The sequence below is a fragment of the Rhinolophus hipposideros genome, assembly GCF_964194185.1.
Source record: "Rhinolophus hipposideros genome assembly, chromosome: 18".
Lineage (NCBI taxonomy): Eukaryota > Metazoa > Chordata > Mammalia > Chiroptera > Rhinolophidae > Rhinolophus > Rhinolophus hipposideros.
Window position 1 is genome coordinate 47,055,111 of NC_138064.1, and position 24,156 is coordinate 47,079,266.

Genomic DNA, 24,156 nt, shown 5'->3' on the forward strand with positions numbered 1-24,156 from the left:
TGACTGAACTGGGTCAGACTTTTCTTTGACACTGCCGCCATGTTTCGGCAGCTGTGACTCTGGATGAAGCATAGTCAGATCTTTCATTGATTTACATTTTTATTCAAGTTGTTTGAACATGAGGAACGTGAATAAAAGAGACTCCTACTTTGAGAACAAATGTAATGTCTTACTTATTTTAAAATATAAAGTTTGTTGGCTGCAGCCTAGTATGAAAATAGATTTTTCTTGGTTAGAAAAAAAAAATTTGAAAAGAAGACGTAAATTTTATGTGAATGACAACTGTACATGTGAAATACACATGAACTGACACTTTGAATATAAAAGATTACTCCTCTGTAAACAGTTGCCTTAAAAATAAACAACTATTTGAACTGTGTATTCAAATTTGGGGGAAACGAGTACTTCACAAACCTTGTATCCTTCGTGTACTCCAGCATGACGGAATGCAGGTCACCACAAGAAATGGCTTCACAACCCACCACAATCTAAAACAAACATAATCCATATGTATCAGGCAAGATTGACTAATAGTTATTGTTAATTAGAAATCCCATCTGTTTTCACTGTGACTCTGATAAGTAATCAAGAAATAAGTAATCAAGAAATAAGTAATCAAGCTTTTATAGAGCAGCCTGCCAGAATACCAAAAACACATTCTTTTGAACTGAAACACATTCAGTTCAAGAGATGCAATTTTGTAAAGAGATAAGGTTAAAAAAGTACTATTTCTATTTAATTAATTAGTATCACATATTAGTCATAAATTTGGAGAAGATAAATTGGCCAAAAGGAAAGTAACACATAATGTAGAGAATTAATGGAAAGGAACTCAAAGTATTACTGGTTCAAAACATTTTCATTGATAGCCTAACTTCCTTGATGCCGCTATTGAATTTTTTTATTTGTAATTACTTAATATTCATTCTTAGGGTTTTTCCATTTCCATATGAATAAAAGCTTTCCATATTATGTGTGATTAAGTATTTGAATAATCAATAATGCACAAATTCTATAAAAATTTGGTGATTCAAATTTAAGTCCTAATCATCTACTTAATCAACAAGTCCTATTTCAGGCCTGATACTGGAGAAGGTTAGTGCTAAAAATTTCAGGCCATATACTCATGAATAAAACAAGTCTGGCTTCGGAGAGAGAATAGAAGCATATTCCAAAAATGGAAATGGAAATCATAAAAGATACAAATAAAATGCTGTGCTGCTTTATAAGGAGATATTGTATTTAAGTAGATTAAAAAATAATTCATTAGATGTAGAAGATTGTAATTATTCCAATCACGAAAAGAAATGATAATTATGTGACATGACAGAGGTGCTACCTATTGCTATAATGGCAATCATATTACAGAATACAAATGTACAAAATACTCTTGTCATACAACTTAAATTTACACAATGTTATATGTCAAATATATTACAATTAAAAAAAGAAAATAATTCATCTGCAGGGCGCATGTGAGCTGTCTCTGAAATATGGGAAGAGTGTGAGAGGTAGAGATAGGAGAACGACATTTAGGGAGAAGAAGGATTGAGTTTGGCAAACTATGAATTGTAGTCTAAGGTATTTGACTTTAATTTGGAAGGCAATGGGGTCATTAAAAGTTTATGAACAATGGAATGATGAGCTCCGAGCTGCACTTTGTAAAGATCAACTTGACTGTGCTCTTGAAGACAGGTGTTAGGAGAGAGAGATTAGAGATGGAAAAATTAGTTAATGGACTATTGATTTAATCAGGTCCAGAATGGAGGGGGTAATAGGGCAAACAGAGAAGAATGGGATGGGTGTCAGGAACATTGGAAATTAGAATTAAAAGGATGCAGTAAATGATTAGATGGAAAAAGTGAAAAATCAAAGACTAGTTTAAAATTTAAAGTTGGTGAGTAGGTGAAAGGTAGTGCCATTAATAGAAATAGGAAAATCAGAAAGAGGAGCAAATATGAGGAGGGAAGATATGAAGTTCACTGTTAAGACATGTTGAGTTGAGATGGCAATAAGACAAAGGTGCTGAAATATACACAGACTATTAAAGCACTGAATTAATTGTGGTGACTCAGTCAAAGTTGGCATGTGAATTTGAGCGTTGTCTTAAAGATATGATACCTGAAGCCAGGGATGAATGAAATTCCCAATGGTGAGAATGTGCATGGTGGTAGGAGAAAGCTCAGGAGAGGTACTGAGAAACCTTGACATTTAGAGGGCTGAAGGAAGCAGAGGAGCCAAAAAGGAGATAGAGGTAGATATCAAGAAGATAAGAGGAGACTTGGCAGAGATCTCAGAAGCCAAGGGGAAAGAGAATGTTATGGGCTGGGGAAGGCAAGGAAATTGTGTCAAATGGTACAGAGAGGAAAGGAAGGATGAGGAATGGGAGAAAGGTGTTGGATGTGGTGCTTAGAATGCCTATGATGATTTTCAAAAATGCATTTTTAGTGATACTTCAATTATTAAGTTTTTGGGGACAAACTTTAAAAAAACGAAACAAAACTAGTTGATTTTGGATAGAGAAGAAAATGTCAGTCTCTTCAGTCCAGAGTTGATAGAGGAAGCAAAAGAGGAAGCTCCAATCACCTTAAATCAAATATGATGACTTTGACATGGGCCACAGTGTAGGCCGGGTAGAGGGAAAGCCTTCACTCATAAAGGATGTGGCTGGGAACGAGGGATTGTAGAACACGAGAAAAGACCTATGACCTTGAAGATCCCTATTGTCAAAGTCTGGAAAAGGGAACTCAAGATTACATATCTGAGACATAATATGGTTACATTTCTTGCTATGTCCCAATATCCTTATCAATTTTATCTATGCTCAAATAATCCTACATGGTAAAGGCCTTTGTGAAAGATTACTTCTTTTATCATAAGATAAAGTCTCTTTTAATGAATGAAATCAATCATTTCTTTGTAGTTGTCCAAATAAGCATTCTCCCCACACCGCCTCCCCAAATGTAATGCCATACTCAGTTTCAAAGAACCACTTCTCCTGACCTTAAACTGCATCATATATCCTGGCTGTATAATAAGTTCTCTGGAGGAGAGCACATTATGAGTCTTGTCCTTCTTTTTATTTGGCCAGTAGAGGTGGAAGGATGGATTGCCACAGAATCCTGCTGTCCTTACTGCATTAGGGTAAAAACTCCAGTTTTCTTCATGAGAAGTGCCTTCTGTAAAGGTAAATTGGAAATAATATGACATGTCATTCTCTTGAACTGACTCGCTTGTTGTTGAATTACTTGAACATCTATGCTCTAGCTTTTTGCTCACGCTTTAAGATTGATTTTTGTTTTATTTAATTGGTATAAACATAAATCCAAGATGAGACATCAAATCTAGAAAAGATTATTAAGTACTAGTAGTATAACGATGAATGAACTTTTAAAATGTAATTGCTAGTCTGGGTAACTTTCACCATTGCAAATTTATTCTTGGTACACTTTTGAACCAATGCAATGTGTATCTGTGGTACAGAAATTCCTAAAGAAATGAAAATTATTGTAGGGTATTGACATTTCAAATTATATTTAGAGTTAGACATTTTATCTTTAGCCGGATTTATTAAATTCCCAGTTGACATTTCAACCAGCCGCCAACCTTGAAGATTTATAAACTGCCGGGCAAAATAAAAGCAAACATTTGTTGAACACTGAATATGTGCTAGTCACTCTTTTAAAAGCTTGGAGTAATTCATGATGATGGAGTAATTCATCCAAAGGCATAAGCAGACAAGTGAATCACAGGAAAGTGAGTGACTTAATTCTTACCGTCATCAAAAGTGTCAACCAGTTGACTGGGATTGATTTCTGCCCCGCCAATCAAAATGTTGTCTAGTGCCCACTGGGCACGCTCCACCCCGGAGACTACAAGTCCATTGCTGATCACAAAAGGCTGCCACCAGCGAAGTCGGGTTGTGTTGGTGAGGGCATCCTCAGGAAGAAGGATGTAGTCGTGTCTCACAGAAATGTATTTCTGATAATCCATCTCATGGAGCAAAGTCCAAGTAATTCCTATAATGACAAATATATCAACATAGTGATACATCTGGAAAACCCCCCACAAACCACCAGTATCCTGCAGCTACTGTAAGCTGCCCAAAGAACTCTTCAACCAGGTAATGAGGATTGATTTCACTGACTTTAATGTAAGTGTTCACCACTTATGTATATTGTTACAAAAAGAAGCTGATGATATGAGGGAAAGGTACTTAGAAATACTTGGCCAAAAACAAAAACACTAAAGTAAAAATTATGTATTTTCTGCTTTTAAAATTTTGTTTTAGATTGCCACACACATTATTTTTCATAAAAAATGAGATACACCCATGTTTTGAATATTTCTAGATAAGAACCAGTATTTCAAAATTATAATTGTATGCAAGTTGTGATTTATTGGACTGATAGGAAGTTTGTCTCTTAACAATTGATAAGACTGTAGGTAGAATGCTTGAATTACTTAAGAAGACACCTTTCAAATACTGTCAAATATTTTAGGGCCTTTTATTTATCTGTTAATTATTAAGAATAATGTCTATCTGCCAAAGGTGATTTTCTAAAGGCCTCATGGTATTATTGGTCTGGTTTCAGTTATTTCAAAATAATAAAACAGAATTTTGTGAAAATAGTGTATGATACACTCACAAATTCAGACTCTTTTTTTTACAATTAATAAAATTTTCTTGTAGATTCTCTTAGCATTCATTACACACTTGTTCACACAAAAGCTTTTTAAAACTAAAAAGAATACTAAAGGTATTCTTTTACTTGGAAAACTATAACAATTATTTCTTAATTGTATCATTTATAATCAAGCTTCAGTTAAGCATAGAGATTATTTTCTTTACTCGTTAACTTTGTAGTTAATTTTTAAAATACGATTTCTGTCTTTTCTCCCTTATTTGGTAGATTTTGCATAACACAGAAGTCACATGTATGAAATGTGTAACACAGCTCAGATCCATAACTTTCTTTTTGTAACTTTCACTATTCGCATTGCAAAGTCAGCAAAGCTTTGCAGAGACTTTTCTGAGGGGCATTGGATGGAATTTGGGAATCTGCTCCCAGGCATGGCGTTCACCCCTGAAACGTGCCTCCATCGGTAGAGTAGTCCAACAGCACGCCTTCCTTCCGGCAGATGGGCCGATGGCAGGAGGTCATGTTGTTCTCACTACCGATGCGCCCCCAGTATTGCAGGAATCTGAATGTAAGCACATATTATCCATCAGAACAGTTAATTAGAACAAATCGTCTACTCAAGTCCTGGATAACAACTTCTTCCACAAGTGTTCCTTGCTTTGGGGCTAATTTGCTAAGTTGTGATGACAATAACCGAAAAATGACTTACTTTGCCCCTCTGAGATCCAGATCTTGAGTAATAGCTTGTCTCACAGTAGATCCCCCGAAATAGAGTGCAGTGTCCTCGGCAAGAATCCCACACTCGGTACAAGTACTCCCACCTTCTAAGGACATCCATAAATCAGGCTTGATCTCTTCACTATCAAAGCGTTCCTTCAGGAAAGTCTGGAAAAAAGAAAGTGGCATGTGGTTAAGAATATAACAATTTCAGATAATGACTAAGAAATAGTTAAGACAATGCAGAGTTACGTCCTGGACTTTAAAAAATTAGAGCTGATTTCAAATGCTTTTCCAAAGATATCAAAAATAACAACAACCGGATACCTTCATAATGTGCTTTTCCATTGTACAGTAAAGATCATTTAAACTGCTTAAATAATGTTCAATAACTGGAATTTCAAGTCTCGAGAGAATCGTAAAACATAAATAAGATCGAGTACAGTGATACTCCTATTTGTAAAAAGTTATTTAAGAATATACTCCCAAAATGTTTATTTATTTATATGGTATGTAAAGGTACTATTGTAACTTATTGTGAACATGCACAAAAAATGAAAATTCAAAGAAATAAGGTAAAATATTATAAAATAGATATTCTGGTACTTTTTTCCCTAACATTTCCCATTGGGTTTTCTTGTTTTCCCCAGGAGTGTTTACCCCCACCTTGGAGACTACTTTAGGCAACCAGGACCCTTCAGTTTCCAGCACGGAATGAATTTAGAATGTCTATATGGTTAGGTAGGGCTACGTGAAATGAAAGCAAAGCTTTCCATACTAAGTCAAAGGAAATCAAACTTGGAAGGCAATTTGAAAGACTTTTCACGTGTTTATCAGGGCCACGATTCCGGAGGATGGGGGAAGTACTCAACATCTAGAATAAAAGATTTTCCCTGGGCCTCCAGTTTACCCTTTTAACTAAGAATGATCAACAACCAGGAATAGTCTATTTTCCAGAGAGTAGATACTTAAACATTAGGGTATGGATACATTTGATGTAAAAACATTTCATTCCCTCACATCATAGCGAGATCTTGATTTTTCTATTCATTTTTCCCATAGTACATTCATTTTGTCCATTATATAGTTTTGCACTGGGTTGAGCAAAGGAGTGAAAAACAAAAGCTAACTTTATTCAGGTCCATTTTCCTGCATGTGCACTCAGTGAGTGAGAGGAAAAACATTTAAGATACTCTGACAGGAGGACATGGATTAATAAAACATGTTTTCGGACTGCCATTATCTTTCCATTTCTAGTCAGGAAACTTTAAAAAAAACATTTCTACCAATGTTTTTTAAAGGTAGAATTACGTCATGAAAATAATTTTTTATAATTGTAATGGCAGTAACTGTATACCAAAAACCTGCACACCTTGTCACTTATTTAAGAGAGTCGTCTAGTTGCTATTTTATTGTACAGTTAAAACGATTTAAGTAGACCCTCTTTTCTTTAAACTTAGAACATCACCATCTCTATAGTTAATGATGTGTATAGAACATAACCATCTCTATAGTTAATGATAGTTAAACATGTCAGTCTTACCTCACTGATGTTAGCAAACAAATGCAATTTTGAAAATGGAGGTTTACACGTAAGACACTAGAGTCAGAAGACATGCATTATTAACCATGTAAATTCCCATTAGAAAGATGTGAATCAGAGTTCATAATACAGATTTGTACAATTTTCTATCCAACTGGGAAATGCTAGTGAAATATGAGTGTCATCAAAGAAACCGGATTGTTTCTTGTAGTTTATTCATTACTTGTGGCTATGTTCCTCATTTGATAACAAATAGACTAACAACTCCAAACATAAGTGAACATTGCTCTAATTTTATTTTTTTAATTTAGCAATTCCAAAGTTGTTGAAATATTATAGAAAAAAATGACAGAACAGGTTTTCTTTACACTGTTTGTCCCTTACATGTTTGATTTCAACTACTTGTACTTTTTTAGCTTAGTCATTTTCCTGTTATTATAATGATGAATGCACTACATTTATTCACAGAAATAGAATGCACATAAGGCAACTGTATTGGGAAACTGTATTTGCTTTGCATATTAAATAATGATATAATAGCTAAAGTTTCCAAGAATGACCTTTCAGCAAGTCAGAATGCTGAATTTCTGAACAAAAATTCAAGACTATTTAGTCCACTTTGAAAATTTGTTTTTTTTTTTGTGAAAATGCTTCTCTTTATTTCATAACAACAGGATTCTCTTTCAAACAGTACATCTACTGAAAAAGTAAAGAAAGCTTAAAATTGACTTTAAATAGTTTGCTTTAAAAAAAGCAGACTATTTATGTTCTTGAATCCATTCAGTCTGGTTTATATATGACTTGGCTAAACTATACTAGAACTTGATCCTAATATTCTTGCATCTGAGAAACCTAAGACATATTTTCTAGTTTCCACCCAAAGGATTTATTAACTGGGGGGCCCCAAAGGACATTGTTATAAATTAGTAATCTCACACTTAAGTTGGTTCCTAAGGCCTGGCCTGCAGTGCGAGTGAATGCTTCCATCAGGAGCTTTAATATTACCTTCAGACTGTGAGTCAAGTAGCAGTTGGGCCCAGAGTATCCTGGATCACAGATGCACTGCTCCTTTAAGCAATCTCCATGGCCCTTGCAGTTGTCCAAGCATTCAGGGCCCAGGTAGAAATTATCAATTGCCCACTGCGTATCTGAGTACTTCTGGTAGAACCTAAACCTCACTGGGCTGTCGGTAACACAAAAGCAAAGGGGTGAAAAACAAAAGTTAACTTTATTCAGGTCCATTTTGCTGCATATTCACTTAGTGAGCAAGAGGAAAACAACTTAAGATATTCTGACAGGATAAAATGGATTAATAAAAAATGTTTTCTAACTGCCATTATCTTTCTATTTCTAGTTATGAAACTCTAAAGCCAGTTTCACTTAAATTTTATAATATGTGTGCAAACATGGAAAAGAAAATGAAAATACAGTGAAATCTCTATTTCAAGCAATAGGAACATTTTAAAACACACAACCATCATAAATCAGGAGCCCAGTGACTGCATTGCAATTTAGATTCATTAATTGCATTTCTGAAATTGCACAGAAGGTGACTGAATCCTTTGACAGAGCTTTGTCAGTGTACACCTAGCCCTCAGGTGGTTGGGAAACAAAAACTTCTGAATTCCCCAAAGATAATCAATATTCTCAGAGTAACTATGCTAATTAGAAAACAATTGTGAAAGGGTTATATTAAAGGACATTTTCCTGAGATTTTAATTTCATCACTGTTCTTTTCTGCCATTTGGGGAAAATACAGGCTTCATAATTAACCTTATATTAAAATACTCCACGCTATGTTGGTGTAAGGAGTCCAAAGTGCATGAGGGAACTTTCTGGGGTGATTTAAGTGTTCTGCATCTCGTTTTATGTGGGGCTACATGGGTTACACAGTGGGAAGAGCTGACTGCATTGAACAATTAAGATGTGTGCATTTTACTGAATGTAGATTATACTTCGTTATAAAAAAGAGAGAGAATGGGGGGATAAAACGAGGCAAGGACATTGTGGAGGGTCCCCAGCAAGCATTTTACCCCAGATGAGTCATAGGAGACAGTCATCGTGATATAACTGCCCGAACTATTGACTAGTCATGAACTTTAGGCATTCTTGACTAATTCGTACTGGTGGGATGCCAGGAGGTGCTTGCTCTGGCTCTGTTTGAAAGAAAAGCAACTCTCTTTCTCTCCCATTGGACACAGATAAGGATGCATTCTGCTCCAGTTTTCTGGAAGGCATCTATGTTCATGAGGGGAACCAGCCTGAAGGCTGAGTGTGGCCAATGTGTGGACAGTGGAATGAAGAGTGAGAATAAGAAATAACAATGTTTTGAAGACACTGTTGAGCTTGTAAATCAACCAATCCTAGAGTCCCCTTATTTTTGGATATTTTCATTATAGATACAATACATTTCATCTTTAATCAAGCTACTTTGAAATGGGTTTTCTGTTACCTGCAACTGAAAGCATCCTAATTTAGCATCCTGACATGTTAACTGACTAAGCCTTTTAGATTTGTTTCAGAAAACTGTGAGTGGTTATGTAGTAAATGATATCTATGGGACATTGGAAAAGCTGTGTGTGGTAGGTGCCTTACTCACAGGCTCTACATGCTCTGGTCCCATATAATCATTCTGTTTTACAGGGAGGGTTTGCATTTAGCCACATTCTATGATTCATCTGGTGGAGGGTCACCTATCATTTTCTTTAATGTATCTTTTTCCCCTAATTTTACAGTCGAAGAGAAGCCTTTTGGAATTGTCTTAAATTAACTTATGAACAGACTTTTCAGAGAACAATGCAATCATCTTGGCTCACCACTGCTCCAAGCTAATTACTTTTCACTGCAGGTGCAGAACATGATTTGACGAGAGAAAAACAAAACCTACAAACCACACCTGTACAAACAGCATGAAGAGTTAGGATTTGCATGAGCAGCATGATGATTTAGGATTTGCTCTGGGCTCCGTCTATCATGGATTGACAAGGCAGTAACATGGAACACATATGATGCATGGTGGACCACAGTCTACAAGGTCCACAAGGTAACATCTACAAGGTAACATACACCTTTTCATCTGGCCCCAAGGCCATCACTATTGCTCTGTCCTGATTTGTAGATACTGGGGTGTGGAACATGAAAGGGCCTGCGAAGGCCCATCTTGACAAGATTTACAACTGAGATTTACAACGTGAGGTCTCCTCTGAGTTAGCTCAGCATGGAGGTTGCCAATTAGAGAACTTTTAGAGCTGGGGGGAAGAGAATATTTTATCCAGAATAATGCAGAATTTCAGGCTCAACAACAGTGTCCCTAATCTACTTCTGGATGCTTGGAATCAGGCTTTCTTTTAATTTTCTACTTACTTTCCCACTAAGCTTTCAGAGAGTGGGTAGGTGATCCTTTTCCATCCTTTAGTTGGAAAGAATACAGATGGTTGAGAAACACTTCCTGAGCATTTTGGGTCTGCAGGTAAACACTGAGGGACCAGGTAATTCCAGCTCACACCAAAGTCAGTAGAATACTGCACATGAATTTGATTCTGGGCAACTTTTTCAGATACTTTACATCCAACAGAGATCTAATAAACAGAGAAGCAAGATTGTTAAGATAATAAACCCATATTACATATTTTTGCTCTCAGAACTTGGCAGCAAAAAGGGTGCTGATCACTTGAACACTAACTATACCATTTCCATCTTGTATTTTCAGGTTCATTATTTGTTCTGCCGATGGATGGGGGAGTCGACATGGTTGCTCAAGGTGACAAATTATAAAAAGTGCCAAATACTTTGAGCTGGGAGTTTGGAGAGAAGCTGAAACCTGTGCTTCTGCCATGGCTGGCTGACTGCCTTGGAAGGCCTGGGCCCTTTCTTACAAATTGTTGCTTGTTGTGCTAATGGTCTGGCACTTCTCGTTGGCAGAATGCTCCACCAAGAAGGATTGCTAACAGCTTCACCAAGGTTACTATTTGGTCCTACAATTTATGACTCTCAATAAATCACTTTCACTACAAGTAAGATGCAATGAAGTGATAACAGAAGGTACTATTAATGAGGCACAACACCCTTTGTTGATGGAGACAGCTATCATTGGACACTTGTTGCTCGTACCCTGGGACTGAGGTAGACAGGATGAATAGGTTGACATAAAATTTTGGCCACAATCCTGGCCAAAAGTGATGTTGGCATTAATGCTAATCATGCCTTTATTTTCCATAATTTTATTTCTTCAGAAATATCAAAATGCTCTTATTAAAAAAGTAGATATAATCATTATAGCTTAAATCTTCTTTTAAAGGAAAAAAATTGCCTAAGCCATATATGATTCAACTCAGGGAATTGGAATCAGTGTCCTACATTTTTATTATCAATATTTGCTCAATCACTGTTTAACCCTGAGCAGAAACACATTTACTCTTATGAAAGGTTCACCTTGAAATAGTTCAGAAAAAAATACTTTAAATCATTAAGTTATATATTTGAGTTCTATATTACCCTAATATTAAATTTTATTTTTCAAAGTATGTAAAGTCAATAACATATTAGATGATCTTTGTCTCCACATTTTTTTTTCATTTTTATCTTGCTAGTATATGGTTATTTACATGACAAGACTATAATATTTTCACCTTGAATTGCATGATCCAGCCTTCAGTGGGAGTCAGGTCATGGGTCACTGCATACACTTCTCTTCCATCATGACTACCACAAATCATAACACCATCAGGGGAGTCACAGAATCTTTCCACTGAACAATCATCATGGAATAGCCAATGCTCATTCACTTAAAAAAATTAAAACACAAAAATTTTATGACAAAAATACTTGAAGCAAAATTTTCACTTTAAGGAAGATCAAGAAATAAGTAGAACTCTCTCTTACATACATATTACATACAATCCACAGACAAAACACTAACGTAAGCACATCATTTTAGGAACATTGATACCGGGAGGTTGAGGTATACCTATTATCTGATATTACTAAGTCTACATTTGGAAAAAAAGAGTATATTGTATGTGTTTTAAATGAAAATCAAAGGGAAATGTATCCAATCTTTTTTTTCTGAGAGATGTTTAACTTTTAGGCAGGACCTAAAGAAGGAGAAATAATTTTTAGTAACATGATAGGAAAATGAGCTAGCTATTTTTACTTTTAAATTTTGATATTGTCACCTGGGTAATTAAAAAAACTTGTAATAGTCAAACTCATACAACCAGAGAGTAGAATAGGGGTTACCAGCGGCTGGGGAGAAGGAGAAATGAAGTGCCAGTCAAAGGGTACAAAGTTTCAGTGACTCAGTACAAACAAACTCTGGAGATCTCCTGCACAACACAGGGCCTACAGTTAGCAATACTGTATCATGTACTTAAAATTTGCTGAGAGTAGTCCTTATATTAAGCGCTCTTACCTTAACAAAACAGTCAATATTAAAAAAAAGGGAGGGGATGTGGGACTAAACTTTTGGAGGTGATTGATAAATTTATGGCCTTTATTATAGTGATGGTTTGTTTCATAGGTGTATACTTATCTGCAAACTTATGAAGTTGTACACATTCAATATCTATAGATTTTTGTGATACTTCAGTAATGTGATATAGAAAAAGCTTGTATGAGTCTAAAGACAACTTCAGCAGCAAGATTATGACTTGATTAGTGCAGAGTACACCCTATTCTCTCTCTCTCTCTCTCTCTCTCTCTCTCTCTCTCTCTCTCTCTCTCACATACACACACCTCATAATTCCCTTTCTCTTCTGGAAGAAGTGTTTTTAACATCATGATTTTATCCCACAAAGGTTAGAAATTAAACATATCCATAAGTTGCATCTAATTCATGATATACTTTGATTTTATAGTTCAATTTTTCTTTGAACATTTGCTGATTAGCTCCAGTATTTACAGTGGAGATGAACAAATGGGTACACTCTGAGGCTTGGGGTGACTGTGCAAGCCTCAGAGTTGGACGGCCTCAGAGAATCTGGTAAGAGACCAAACGATTTAATTGGAATTCAGCCTTCACCTGTGTTGTGACCTTTTGCTTTTAAGTGAGCATGATATATACCTGTGGAACAAGCAGTTTATCTCTGGGATTCAAATGGTTACTACAATGCCATTACCTGTTAGTTTTCATTCCATGGGATTTGGAACAACATTTAATCCTACACCACAGATGTAGGACTCAAGAGTCAAAGTGCCCAGAAATTTGATTCCAGTAAGAATACCCTGAGCCAGTTTATTCTGGGGCACAAATTTTATTTTATGCTACCACTCTGCAATCCTGATGAAAGAGGGCTTATATTAATCAACTAACTCATCAGTCGCTTCTGCAATATCACTAACTACTTCTGTAAGCACATATTACAGTTTTTGGAATACCATTTTTGCAAGATAGGCAGGAGGCAGAAAATTTGTTCCTTTAATTGTACACCACCAATTAAGCCAAAAGTAAAAGTCAGTATTTTAGGTACTAGAAAAAATAATCTGTATTTGTTTTTGTTCACATAGAAGTAGTATTTAAATTATTCTCTGATTGTAAGCTCACCATGTTAAACTATTACACAGGAAAAAAATAAATGAATAATTTATTAAAGTTCTGAAGCAGACCTATGTAAGTAAATCTTCTTAATAACCTTCTTAAGAGAATAAGACTACTTGGTAGTGGTAAGGAACACTGTAAGCTTTTCCTATTTAGACAGGTAATATTTATGAAATATTTGTACTTGTATCACTGTGCTACATGATACGCTAATGAATGAATGACAATAATTAATCTAAATATTCAACAATGTCAAAATGGTAAAAAGTTAAGATGAAATATACAGCTATTAAAATTAGATTTTTCAAGATACTTAAGAACACAGGGAAGTGATCAGGATTTAATACTAAATAAAAAAGGCTACAAAATATGTATAATTTAGTAGTATAATTTTGTTAAAAAAATGTTTATATAAAGACATAGAAAAAAAGACTTTAAGAAAAGTACCCAAATATTGATGATGGCTACTCTCTGGGTGATTTTTATTTTCATCCTCATAATTGTCTACATTTTCTCCATTTCCCACTTTGAACATGTATTACCTTTATAATAAAACATTAATAATTAAGTATTTTAAATTACTAAAATTCCTCACATTTAAATATTTTTCAGCATAGGTTTCATTCCTCTGGAAGGTTCTTCTCAGCCTTACTATTGTACAATACAGCTACCTTTCTATGCAAGATTCTAAGGCCAATTTGCATGTGACAGTCTCACAGTCTGAGGAGTCTATGGTTATACCTATTTTCACTGTTTTCCTGGATAACACTTGCAGTGTTGGTGAGGTGTATAATCAAACATTACTATTTGATCTGAAAATACCATGTTTTATGTAGTATAAGCACCGATGTGGCACACATAGCTAGATACTTAATATAAGACACAACTTTAAAAAAAGATAACAAAAACAGTGTCATGAAATGAAAAGAAAACAAGACATTGAAAATAAGAATAACATGAAGAGAGCCTTGCTAGTTCACCAGGATTACTGAGCTGCTCCTACTAAGAATGAAGATTAACAAGTGAGACTTTGGATGCTCTTTGAAACATGAAATGCCATCACAAATGCATCTGACATGTAGTAACACACAACACTTGTATCTGATATTAAAACAAGTGACCAGGAAATGTGGGCTTTCTACCGAAAGTAGAAAACAGGAAATAGAAAGGAAAATTTTCTAAGAAAAGAAAATTATCCTGTTAACAAAATTATAAAATACTATTTATTAAAATATACTTGATGGCTTGGGTGTAAGAAAAAATTTAGTTATAATGTAAACCAGGAAGGTTGAGAGAAACAAAAAGGGGACATCCTTTTCCCTGTTCCTATATCATTTGAGAATCTGTAAAAGATTTCATATTCCACTCTTTTGAAAAGACCCAACCATATGACCCAGCAATCCGTCTCCTAGGTATCTACCCCAAAAATCTGAGAACATTTATCCGTAAAGATATATGTGCTACAATGTTCATTGCAGCTTTACTTACGGTGGCCAAGACATGGAAACAACCAAAGTGTCCTTCGATAGATGAATGGATAAAGAAGTTGTGGTATATATACACAATGGAATACTATTCTGCCATAAGAAAAGATGAAATAGTGCCATTTGCAACAGTATGGATGGATTTTGAGATTATTATGCTAAGTGAAATAAGTCAGACAGAAAAAGTCGAGAACTATATGATTTCACTGATATATGGGATATAAAACTGAAAACAACAAAGGAACAAGACAAACAAATAAAGAAACAAAAACTCATAGGCACAGACAATAGTTTAGTTACCAGAGGGTAAGGTAAGGTAAGGGGATGGGGGGTGGTAGATGAGGGTAAAGGGGATCCAATATATGCTGATAGAAAGATAACTAACTCTGGGTGGTGAACACACAATGTGATATATAGATGATGTATTACAGAATTGTATACCTGAATCCTATGTAACTTTACTAACAATTTTCACCCCAATAAACTTTAATTAAAAAAAGAAAGAAAGAAAAGACCCAAATCCAAACCGCATTTCCACTGGGTTTTTATTCAGCATTAGAGAAAAATTTACCTGCAGTCTTGTCCTCCATAAACATGTCAAAAGCAATTCTGCCAACAGGGCCAGCATCGGCTGGGGAGCGCTCGTGCTGGGGGATGGGCGCGCTGCTGAAGGTGTCCAGCATGACTGTCCGCTGGTCAGCAGAGCCTGAGATGAGTACATTGTCAATGGCCCAGTCGTTCTGATCCAGGCCATCGTGTCTGGGCTGCCACCAGCGGAAGCGAGTAGCTATCTCTTTAGCATCAGGAGGAAGAAGGATATTCACGAATCTGTAAGAAAATGATGGTTGGGGTGGGGAAAGAGCCTTGTCAAACATCTCGCGAGTAAAAGATTTACAGCTATGTCACCTGGTGGGTGATGAGAGGACATTGGCTAAAATAATTTTAAAAAGCCATAATGAACTGACTTGATTTTATGAAATCTCTGGAGTCACTAAATGAGGGAAATAGAATGTAAACAAGTTGAAACACCGACTTACTCTAAATGGTCTTGGACAGGCCTTAGAGGAACGCCACAATTTTTTGCTTGCCTGGACCCCCTCCAGATCTGCAGGCCTAGACTATACGCACAACTGACTTTGGTCTGTCACCCTGGGGTTAATTTCATCTGTTTCCTTCTCCCGGCTCCTTGATTTCATTCTACTCCCAGGAATACGCACAAAACATTATACTAAGAAATGCTGAGTGAGAACCATGGGCTAACAAGCCCAACTGCCATCCCTGACTCAGTCACCAAGGACAGACATGGAAAAACATGGCTCCACGCTCCAACATGAACCTTCACCAGCTAGAAATATGGTCTCAAATACTCCTTAATCACAATTATTCATTGAAACCCAAGGAATATATCAAACTCTTTCAAACTTATATTCACAACTCATAAAATCTGTTGGGGAAAATAATTTCCTGAGGTTTATTCCCTTCTGCATGACATCTCATCTTTTTATCCGTGCTAATTTACCTCCCATTACTTTCAACCTTTAATCTTAGTATTACCCATAGTGCTCATGGACAGGGCTACCAAGCCCAAGTTCATCCTGTGAAGAACCCTTAAGCTGAGGTCTCAACTCGCTGATGACCCTTTTAGTTTTTGTCTTTCACATCAAAGAAATTTTATTATTTTAGTTTTGTTTATACAGTATCTCCTTGTTGGTGTTTTATATTCTCTTTTTCTCTCTTTTATGCCTTTCTTGGAGTAGTGACCAGATTAGTAGGCAGTATTCCAGATGGGGACCAATCAACACCCATACAAAGCTAGGATGTTTTTAGTTGGATTTCCAGTACCTGGATTTTAAATATATATATATTTTATTATGTCCATCATTTTGTAGAGCCTTTGGGCCACGACAGCTTAATGGATCTTGGTCATAGGGAAGGACAGTGGGTATTGTGACTACACCTTACCTGTGTAGTTACTGGCAGTTTGGAGACCTTTGGTCTTTAGGCAAATAATCTTTTCCAAAGTTCATTTCCTCATGCATCTCAATTTTGAAGATCATCTGTGCCCCTCCCCAACCACTTTTTGTATGTTCACCTTGTAAGATATTTCTATAATTTACCTCCCTTGATTTAATATGTTTAATTAACATTTTTAAATTTATTAAATGATGTCAGAAATCTGTTCCTGAGGAAGTGCATAATCACACTTCTTTACCCAGAGCAATGATCGTTTACCTTTATTTTTCTTTCCTATTTCTAAATTAGTTTCCTTTCTCTGATAAATCCTTGACCACATTTTAAAACCTTTGGAGTGGAAATTTATTTAAGGTTGCTGAAAGTTGAAATAAACTATGACCACTGTTCTTACCTTGGTCAATTTGTTTCCCCTTTGGAAAAGTAAAGTAGATTAGAGAGTTATGTTTTCATCCTACAGAAACATAACCTCTCTCTCCCTGTGTATTATGCTGTTGAAGCACTTAGGAACTCACACTTGAGAGTTTTTATCACTTCCTCCGTAAAGACCAAGAAAATGGTTTCCTTGGCCTGTTTATTATCTCCTACCAATAGATGAGCACATGTTGCACCATTACACTGTGTACCACTTAAATTTTACAGGTTTCTTTGATTGGTGTCCAACTTTAATGCAAGCGCAGGATTTAAACCTTTTGCTTGTTGCAGACATTGCTTGCATTTCCTCAATTGCCACTTTCCCCTTCTTCCTTTAACACAGGAGCCCATCTTTTTAGTGAAGTGAATAGTTGCCCAGAATAAAGATAATGTGTCCAGACTCCCTCCCATCTGGGTGGGTTTCTGTGACTAAGCTCTGGCTACCCGCATGGGAAGGAAAGTATGGGCAACTGTCAGGAAGTGTCCTTAGAGAGACTTCTTGCCCCTCCTCCCTCCTGTTGGCTGGAATGTGGAGGAGTCAGAACCGCCCTTTTGGAGCATGAGAGGGAAATCACGTGTTGAGTGTGGCAGAAGTTCTAGGTAGAAGGAATCTGGGTCTCTTGGGGCTTGTGGACCCACTACAGCAGCCCTGGGCTATTTTCTTCTGGATCTAATTTACGTAAGAGAGGAAAAACCCTTTTTGCTCAAGTTATTTTGGGTGTTCTGTTACAGATGAACCTAATCTTAACTGATACACTGAATTTAAATGATCATTTACAAGATTCTTTAATTGTTTTTATTTCCCCTAATTTTCAGCCTTGTACCTGGTTTGCCAGGTACTGAGGGATTATCTATGTTTCTTTTTGTTTTTTGTGTGTTTACTTATTCTTGACTGGGCTGTACTCCTTCTTTCTCTGTTCTCCTTTCCTCTATCCTCTGCTCTGCTCTCCTCTCCTCCAAACATCTCCTTTTCTCTTTCTCTTGTCTTACCCTCCTCTTCCTTATTCTCCTCCTCCTACTTCAGCAAACATGCTCTTTTCCTTTTTAACAACCTTTTGGACATTTTTAATTGGTCACATTGATTGCTTTTTGGCCTTTAAGAATACATTTTTTAAAAATGACCCCCACACTGTATTTATCAGGGATTTTTAATAAGCAATTTAAAAATGCGCTTTAGGTTTCTTAAGGATATTTACATTTTATTGTGTTTATTTTCTAGCCCCCAATTATCTAAAACAGAGTGAACACTATATAATTACTTAATTTTCTGTTTCCATTTTTCCAAAATGTTGTTGAACTTAATTATCACATTTTTATGAATTTATATAAGTTTTTGTACTGGGTCTATTTATTATTGGCATTGTGATAGTGTATTTTATCTTATTCTGGGAATAAGACCACTTATTCTGGTCTTAAAATAAAAACCTAAACCAGCTGTTTATCCACCTCAAAAACCTTATCTTCACGTGAGTCTCAGAAGTATCCTCTACTGATGAGTAAGGTCAGGGTCCCCTTTGGTTCCTCTGATTGATTACCGGCAGGCCCCACCAAGGATCTTTACTAATCATCCTAGTTATTAGAGAGAAAATAGGATACAAACCCAGGTTTACTGTACTGGTCATAGAAAATTTCCATTAGCAGGTTCCAGGTAATGCCTCCATTGACAGAATATTCCAAGAGAACACCTTGGTTACGGTTGTTTGGTGTAATCAGGCATCCATACATGAAGTAAAATTGGATAAACTCGGCAGTAGTGAGGTTTAGATCCACAGTGACTAACAGTCGGCTACAACCCTGAGGAGAAGAAGCAGAAGGCAACCAAACAGTGATAAGGAATTGTGATCAGGCATACGCGATGTCAGAGGGGTAGTAGATTGGGCGAGGGGGCTATCACTGTGTGAGGGATATAAATGATAAATGTCTAACTATTACATTGTTTTGTGCACCTGAAACTAATATAAATAAATAAATAAATAAATAAATAAATAAATAAATAAATAGGAATTGTGGTTGCAGGTTGTAGGTTTTATCTGGCTTCCATCCTTTTTATTTTTCTTTTGTACTATAAGTCACAGAGTATTGTAGTACTGATTTTATCCTCTCTCCTGTTACTCTAGCTCCTGGCGTGGCCCCTAGCACACAGCAGGTACTTAGCAAATATTTGCTGAACTTTGAAATTTCAGTGTTAGAGTTTACTTACAAAGTGCAATGTATCTAAGAAGATTCTCTTCTATTTTCTTATGGGAAAAACAAAAAGATGAGAGTGGAATTAAAGTAACTGTCCCATGTTTTCATTAAGCTATTTCCAGTTATTCATAGACATTTATTAGATTTTCAGAAAGGCATCAGCTATTAGTAAAATAGCATGTTGAGATGACTATTTTAATATGAAATTTAAAAACGAATGTCTAAAATTTCCATATACTTTAATTATAATTGGAGATAATAGTTGTAATGCTTTTTATTTAAATGTTTGTAGCTGATTTTAATGTCATCTATATTAATTCATTAATGTAGGTAGGTAGATATTTCTTAGTTGAACATATGGGAAAACTAGACCTTTTAGAGTTCCACCTAAGCTAGGAAGAATATTGTGGACAAACACTGCATTCCTATTCAGTGCTAATGGTTACAAAAATCCTATATGCTATATGCCCTGTTGTTACTCTTGAGTCTAAAACACTGAATATAAATGATATATTTCACTGGCATGAATGCAAACTCGAAGGTAGGGCATGGTAGGGAAATAAAGAACTGAGAGTGAATTTATAATTAAAAAAATTAATTGCCTATGACGGGCATGTAATTATGGTATTGGAGAAATTCTATTTTTAAACAAGTCATCTTTTGTAGCAATGCAGAATGAGTATAAAATTTCTGAAAGAAAATTTTCTAACATTGCTGCTGTCATTCACAAAATAATCTGCTATAAATACAGTACCTAGTAATTACTGACAATTATTCTTTCTTGGATAATTTATAGAAAGGATTAATTGTTATTAATAAATTCAGGAAACATTGAAGCTCATTTTCCAGATTTCTTGGCTCCTTAAATCCAAAATCTGTTGCAAGCTCAAGAGTTTTCCATTAGAGCATCATCCAGAATGAAGACCTTCACACACTGCAAACACTCTGTCCCAGAATGGAAATTCTTTGAAGTCCTTTTTAAATGTGTATTTAAATATGCCTTCTGCTGACACTACCATGCAGAATTAAATAGTCTCAACTGATTTTCGATAGGAAAGTGTTGGAAATAATTAGTATTTTCTAATATGTATAAAATTGCAAGTTCAAGTCAGGGTTGTGCGCTTAGGGTTTCTAACTCTGCTACTTGCTCTGCCAATTAAACTTCAAAGCAGCGTCAAGTATTTGTGGGGAACTCAGAGGATGCAGAAATGAATAACCAGCAGCCCAATACTCACCCCACTGAAATGGAGAGCCATTCCTGAAGCCACAGCTCCACACACGGTACTTAATTTCCCTCCATTCACAGTCAGCCAGTTCTGGTTGGATGGAGCTCGATTGAAGTTGTCTTTGAGTTGAGTTGGAAGGGAGGTCTCGGGCTCGTCACAGTATAGGCCACCCCACTGCTCGTCACAGCTGGTTGTGGAGAAAGAGACAGGAAAAGTCAACATCAAACAAAGCCCCCACATGTGTGTTCTCAAATAGCGAGGCCAACTCTTTTTCCCAGCCCATGATGATGAAAGGTTACTTATCTTCACAGATCTTGTCAGAATTCACCTGCGCTCCTTAACAGTGCTTTAGGTTAGAAGTAAGCTGTGAATTAACTGTCGCTTGGCTTTCCTAAAGTGGCTACGTGAACTTACATTCAGATAGCAAGAAACAACTTTAAAGAATTTACGGAAACCCTGTCTCTACACAACACAGCTCTGGATGGCTGATAAACAATTGCAGTTGTCAACCTAAGCTGTAGGCCCTAGTGATTTACAAAATTGGTCTTTTTAATAGAGGCTTTGGGCCAACTGGGAATCTAAGAAGCCATGTTCCAAACAGCAGAAGGTACTTGGGATAGCATCCTTCATTTTTGACCAACGCACTGACTTCCCTGTTCAATGTGGGAGGAAATACCGTGTTTCCCCGAAAATAAGACCTAGCCAGACCATCAGTTCTAATGCGTCTTTTGGAGCAAAAATTAATATAAGACCTGGTCTCATATCATATCATATCATATCATATCATATCATATCATATCATATCATATCATACCTGGTCTTAAATGATATTAAAATAAGACCGGGTCTTACTTTATATTAAAATAAGACCAAATCTTATATTAATTTTTGCTCCAAAGGATGCATTAAAGCTGATGGTCTGGCTAGGTCTTATTTTCAGGGAAACACGGTATGAACATAGAACTGAGAGGCTCAGCAGTCTCAAAGGTCATTGTAGATATGGGCTAGAATTAGTAATCAAAGGTAAGACTTTCTAGGTATGTGGACATTAGTGGAGAAGGGACTATGGATTTCCTGTCAGCACCTTCATTCATACAATGTCACCGAATAGCCTGTAGTACACAACACACACACACACACACACACACACACACACACACACACACACACACTCACACATTCACACATGCACACACACCTTATTTAGAGCCTTCCAAAGATGCCAAGACTCTCTAAGAGTAAAATACTAGGCATCTCCATCAAATATGCCTGGTAAATTGATCAAGCATCTATATACTTTCTCGTGTAAACAACACTGGAATAACAATTAAACCACAAGTAATGCATAGCATTACATATATTCAGACCTAAGTGAGAAAAATGCTTATGATTCATCATTTTTGGTCAGAACATACTGAACTCCTGATCCTTTCCTATTGTCTTTTTCAAGGTTCTGGTGTACCACGGAAACGCAGAAGGGAATAAAATGCAGTCAGTTATAATTCAGCATTCACCTGACAAGATTGCTATTGTTCAGTTCCTAATCTCTAAGCAAGAATGAAGATACAATAGCCATACTACATAGTTGGCTCAGTATCAGATTTTAGGAAAAATGTGTAACTTCAAGTAGCTTGGGAGTGATTCAAACACCCGTTTCAGAAAAATCTCCTGGCTGGAATGTGAGTCAGGAATTTTCTACAGAAGGAAGAAAACAAATCTACGTACACACAGTTTCCTTGGATGCACCTTCCGTGGCCACTGCACATGTCTATGCAGCCATCGCCGATATACACATTATCTATTGCCCACGTCTGCTGTTTGTCAAAAGGAGCTGGTTGATGCCAACGGAAACGAGTGGCTTGGGACCTTTGAAGAAAAAGAAAATTACAATGAAGGATGTGGTGAAAAAGAATTGTGTTCTGGAATGTTTGAACAAGTGAATGGAGGAGTGTAACACAAATGCGTGGACACCACCACTTCTATTCTGAAAAGAGCATTGGTTATTGCAATATTCTATGCAAAAATCCGATTAACAAAACCAAACCAAACTGCAGTAGCCTGAGAATATATGTTGGGCTTATGATCTTTTTGAGCTTTGTAAAAACAGACTAAAACAGAAACTAAACTAATCCTAAAGCCAGTAGACTCGGGAACAGTGAGCACTGAATTGTGTGTGGGAGCCATTGTGGAGTGACACCAGGGCCGCTGCCAACTTATATGTGCAAATTAGGAAAAGATGCCTGTCCTTGAGCAGCCACAACCCCTCTGCATTTCACTTGGGAGGCAGGGCATAGGTGAGATTTCAACTCCTACTTGCTCCCTAAGGCCAGACACTTGTGCAGTGGGCCTATTGCTACACCTCACACAGCATTTGTGGGGAATTCACAATGAAAGGCTTAAGAAGACAGTAGGAGTGTAAATCAGAGGGATCAATGAAACCCTATATAACTGGACAAAGAAAAGAGAGAGGGTTATAAATAAGACTCGACTTATTTTATACTGATATAAATGCAATATAAATAAAACCAAAACAGAGATTCTTCCATTCCAGAAGTAGAAATATATTTGCTCATTTGTACAGTTTTGGGGAGTATCTTGTTCAGAAACACAAACTTATGTCTTTAGAGACACTAGATGGCAGTAAAATCCAAACAATGCCTGAGGCTCTAGTGAGTTTGAATATTCAAAGACTCATAGAGGAAATAATTAGCCAAAGCAAATTTTTGTTTTATTGCTTCATATACTTTTGCCATTAAAAGACTGTTAATCACTTGATTGAGAGATATCTGTTTTAGGCAGAACAAAAGACCAAACAACAGTAAGGAGTTCATGTTTTCTAATTGAAAAATTTATATTTTTAAGCTTAGAAAATAGAAAACAAACAGATGAGAACTAAAATTTTCACCCGGAAAATAAATAGTTCAGTTTTATATTTGTTTATTGAGCATCTATGTACTAACTGATTTCTCTATAACCCTTTTTGCTCCCTGGCCCCCATATGGTCCTCCGAGCAGAGATATGTCTACCTATTATCCTCCGATCATTTCCTATTACATTTAACTTCAACCCCAAACTCCTCCTTGGCTCATGAGGCTCTGCCTGAGCTGGGCCCTCTCTTCTCCTCCCATATCCTGGCTACTCACTTCTGGGCTCCGCAACTTCTCTCAGTTCCCAAAACTCACCAAACCCCCACCTTCTGCCTGCGTCTTTCCTGTCTCTGCCTGGTTAATTCCTGTGTGTCCTTCAGGTCTCAAAGGAAATGCCAGGTCCTCAGAGAGAATTTTCTTTCCGATCCCTTTAAAAATTGTATTTTTTCCATAGAAAACTATTCTTTTCCTTTTATAGTGCTTATAATTATAGTCATATATTTATTTGCATATGTATTCTTAAAAGTCTATCTCCTCCTCAGAAGAGTAAGTTATAAGGGGGCAGAGTT

The 24,156-nt window shown here is 36.4% G+C and overlaps 1 protein-coding gene across 3 annotated transcripts in view; it reads right to left on the bottom strand.

The window, feature by feature from the left end:
- RELN (reelin) overlaps positions 1-24,156 on the bottom strand; it is a 518,204-nt gene that overhangs the window by 18,488 nt on the left and 475,560 nt on the right. For all 3 annotated transcript variants that reach the window (XM_081080324.1, XM_081080323.1, XM_081080322.1), the window contains exons 47-58: positions 22,446-22,586; positions 20,730-20,907; positions 18,908-19,101; positions 15,494-15,750; positions 11,532-11,686; positions 10,267-10,481; positions 7,909-8,086; positions 5,353-5,528; positions 5,099-5,205; positions 3,777-4,019; positions 3,004-3,179; positions 415-488 (exon numbers count right to left, since the gene is read on the bottom strand). In XM_081080324.1, coding sequence (XP_080936450.1) covers positions 415-488; positions 3,004-3,179; positions 3,777-4,019; positions 5,099-5,205; positions 5,353-5,528; positions 7,909-8,086; positions 10,267-10,481; positions 11,532-11,686; positions 15,494-15,750; positions 18,908-19,101; positions 20,730-20,907; positions 22,446-22,586 — 2,094 coding nt within the window. The remainder of the gene's footprint in view (positions 1-414; positions 489-3,003; positions 3,180-3,776; positions 4,020-5,098; positions 5,206-5,352; positions 5,529-7,908; positions 8,087-10,266; positions 10,482-11,531; positions 11,687-15,493; positions 15,751-18,907; positions 19,102-20,729; positions 20,908-22,445; positions 22,587-24,156) is intronic.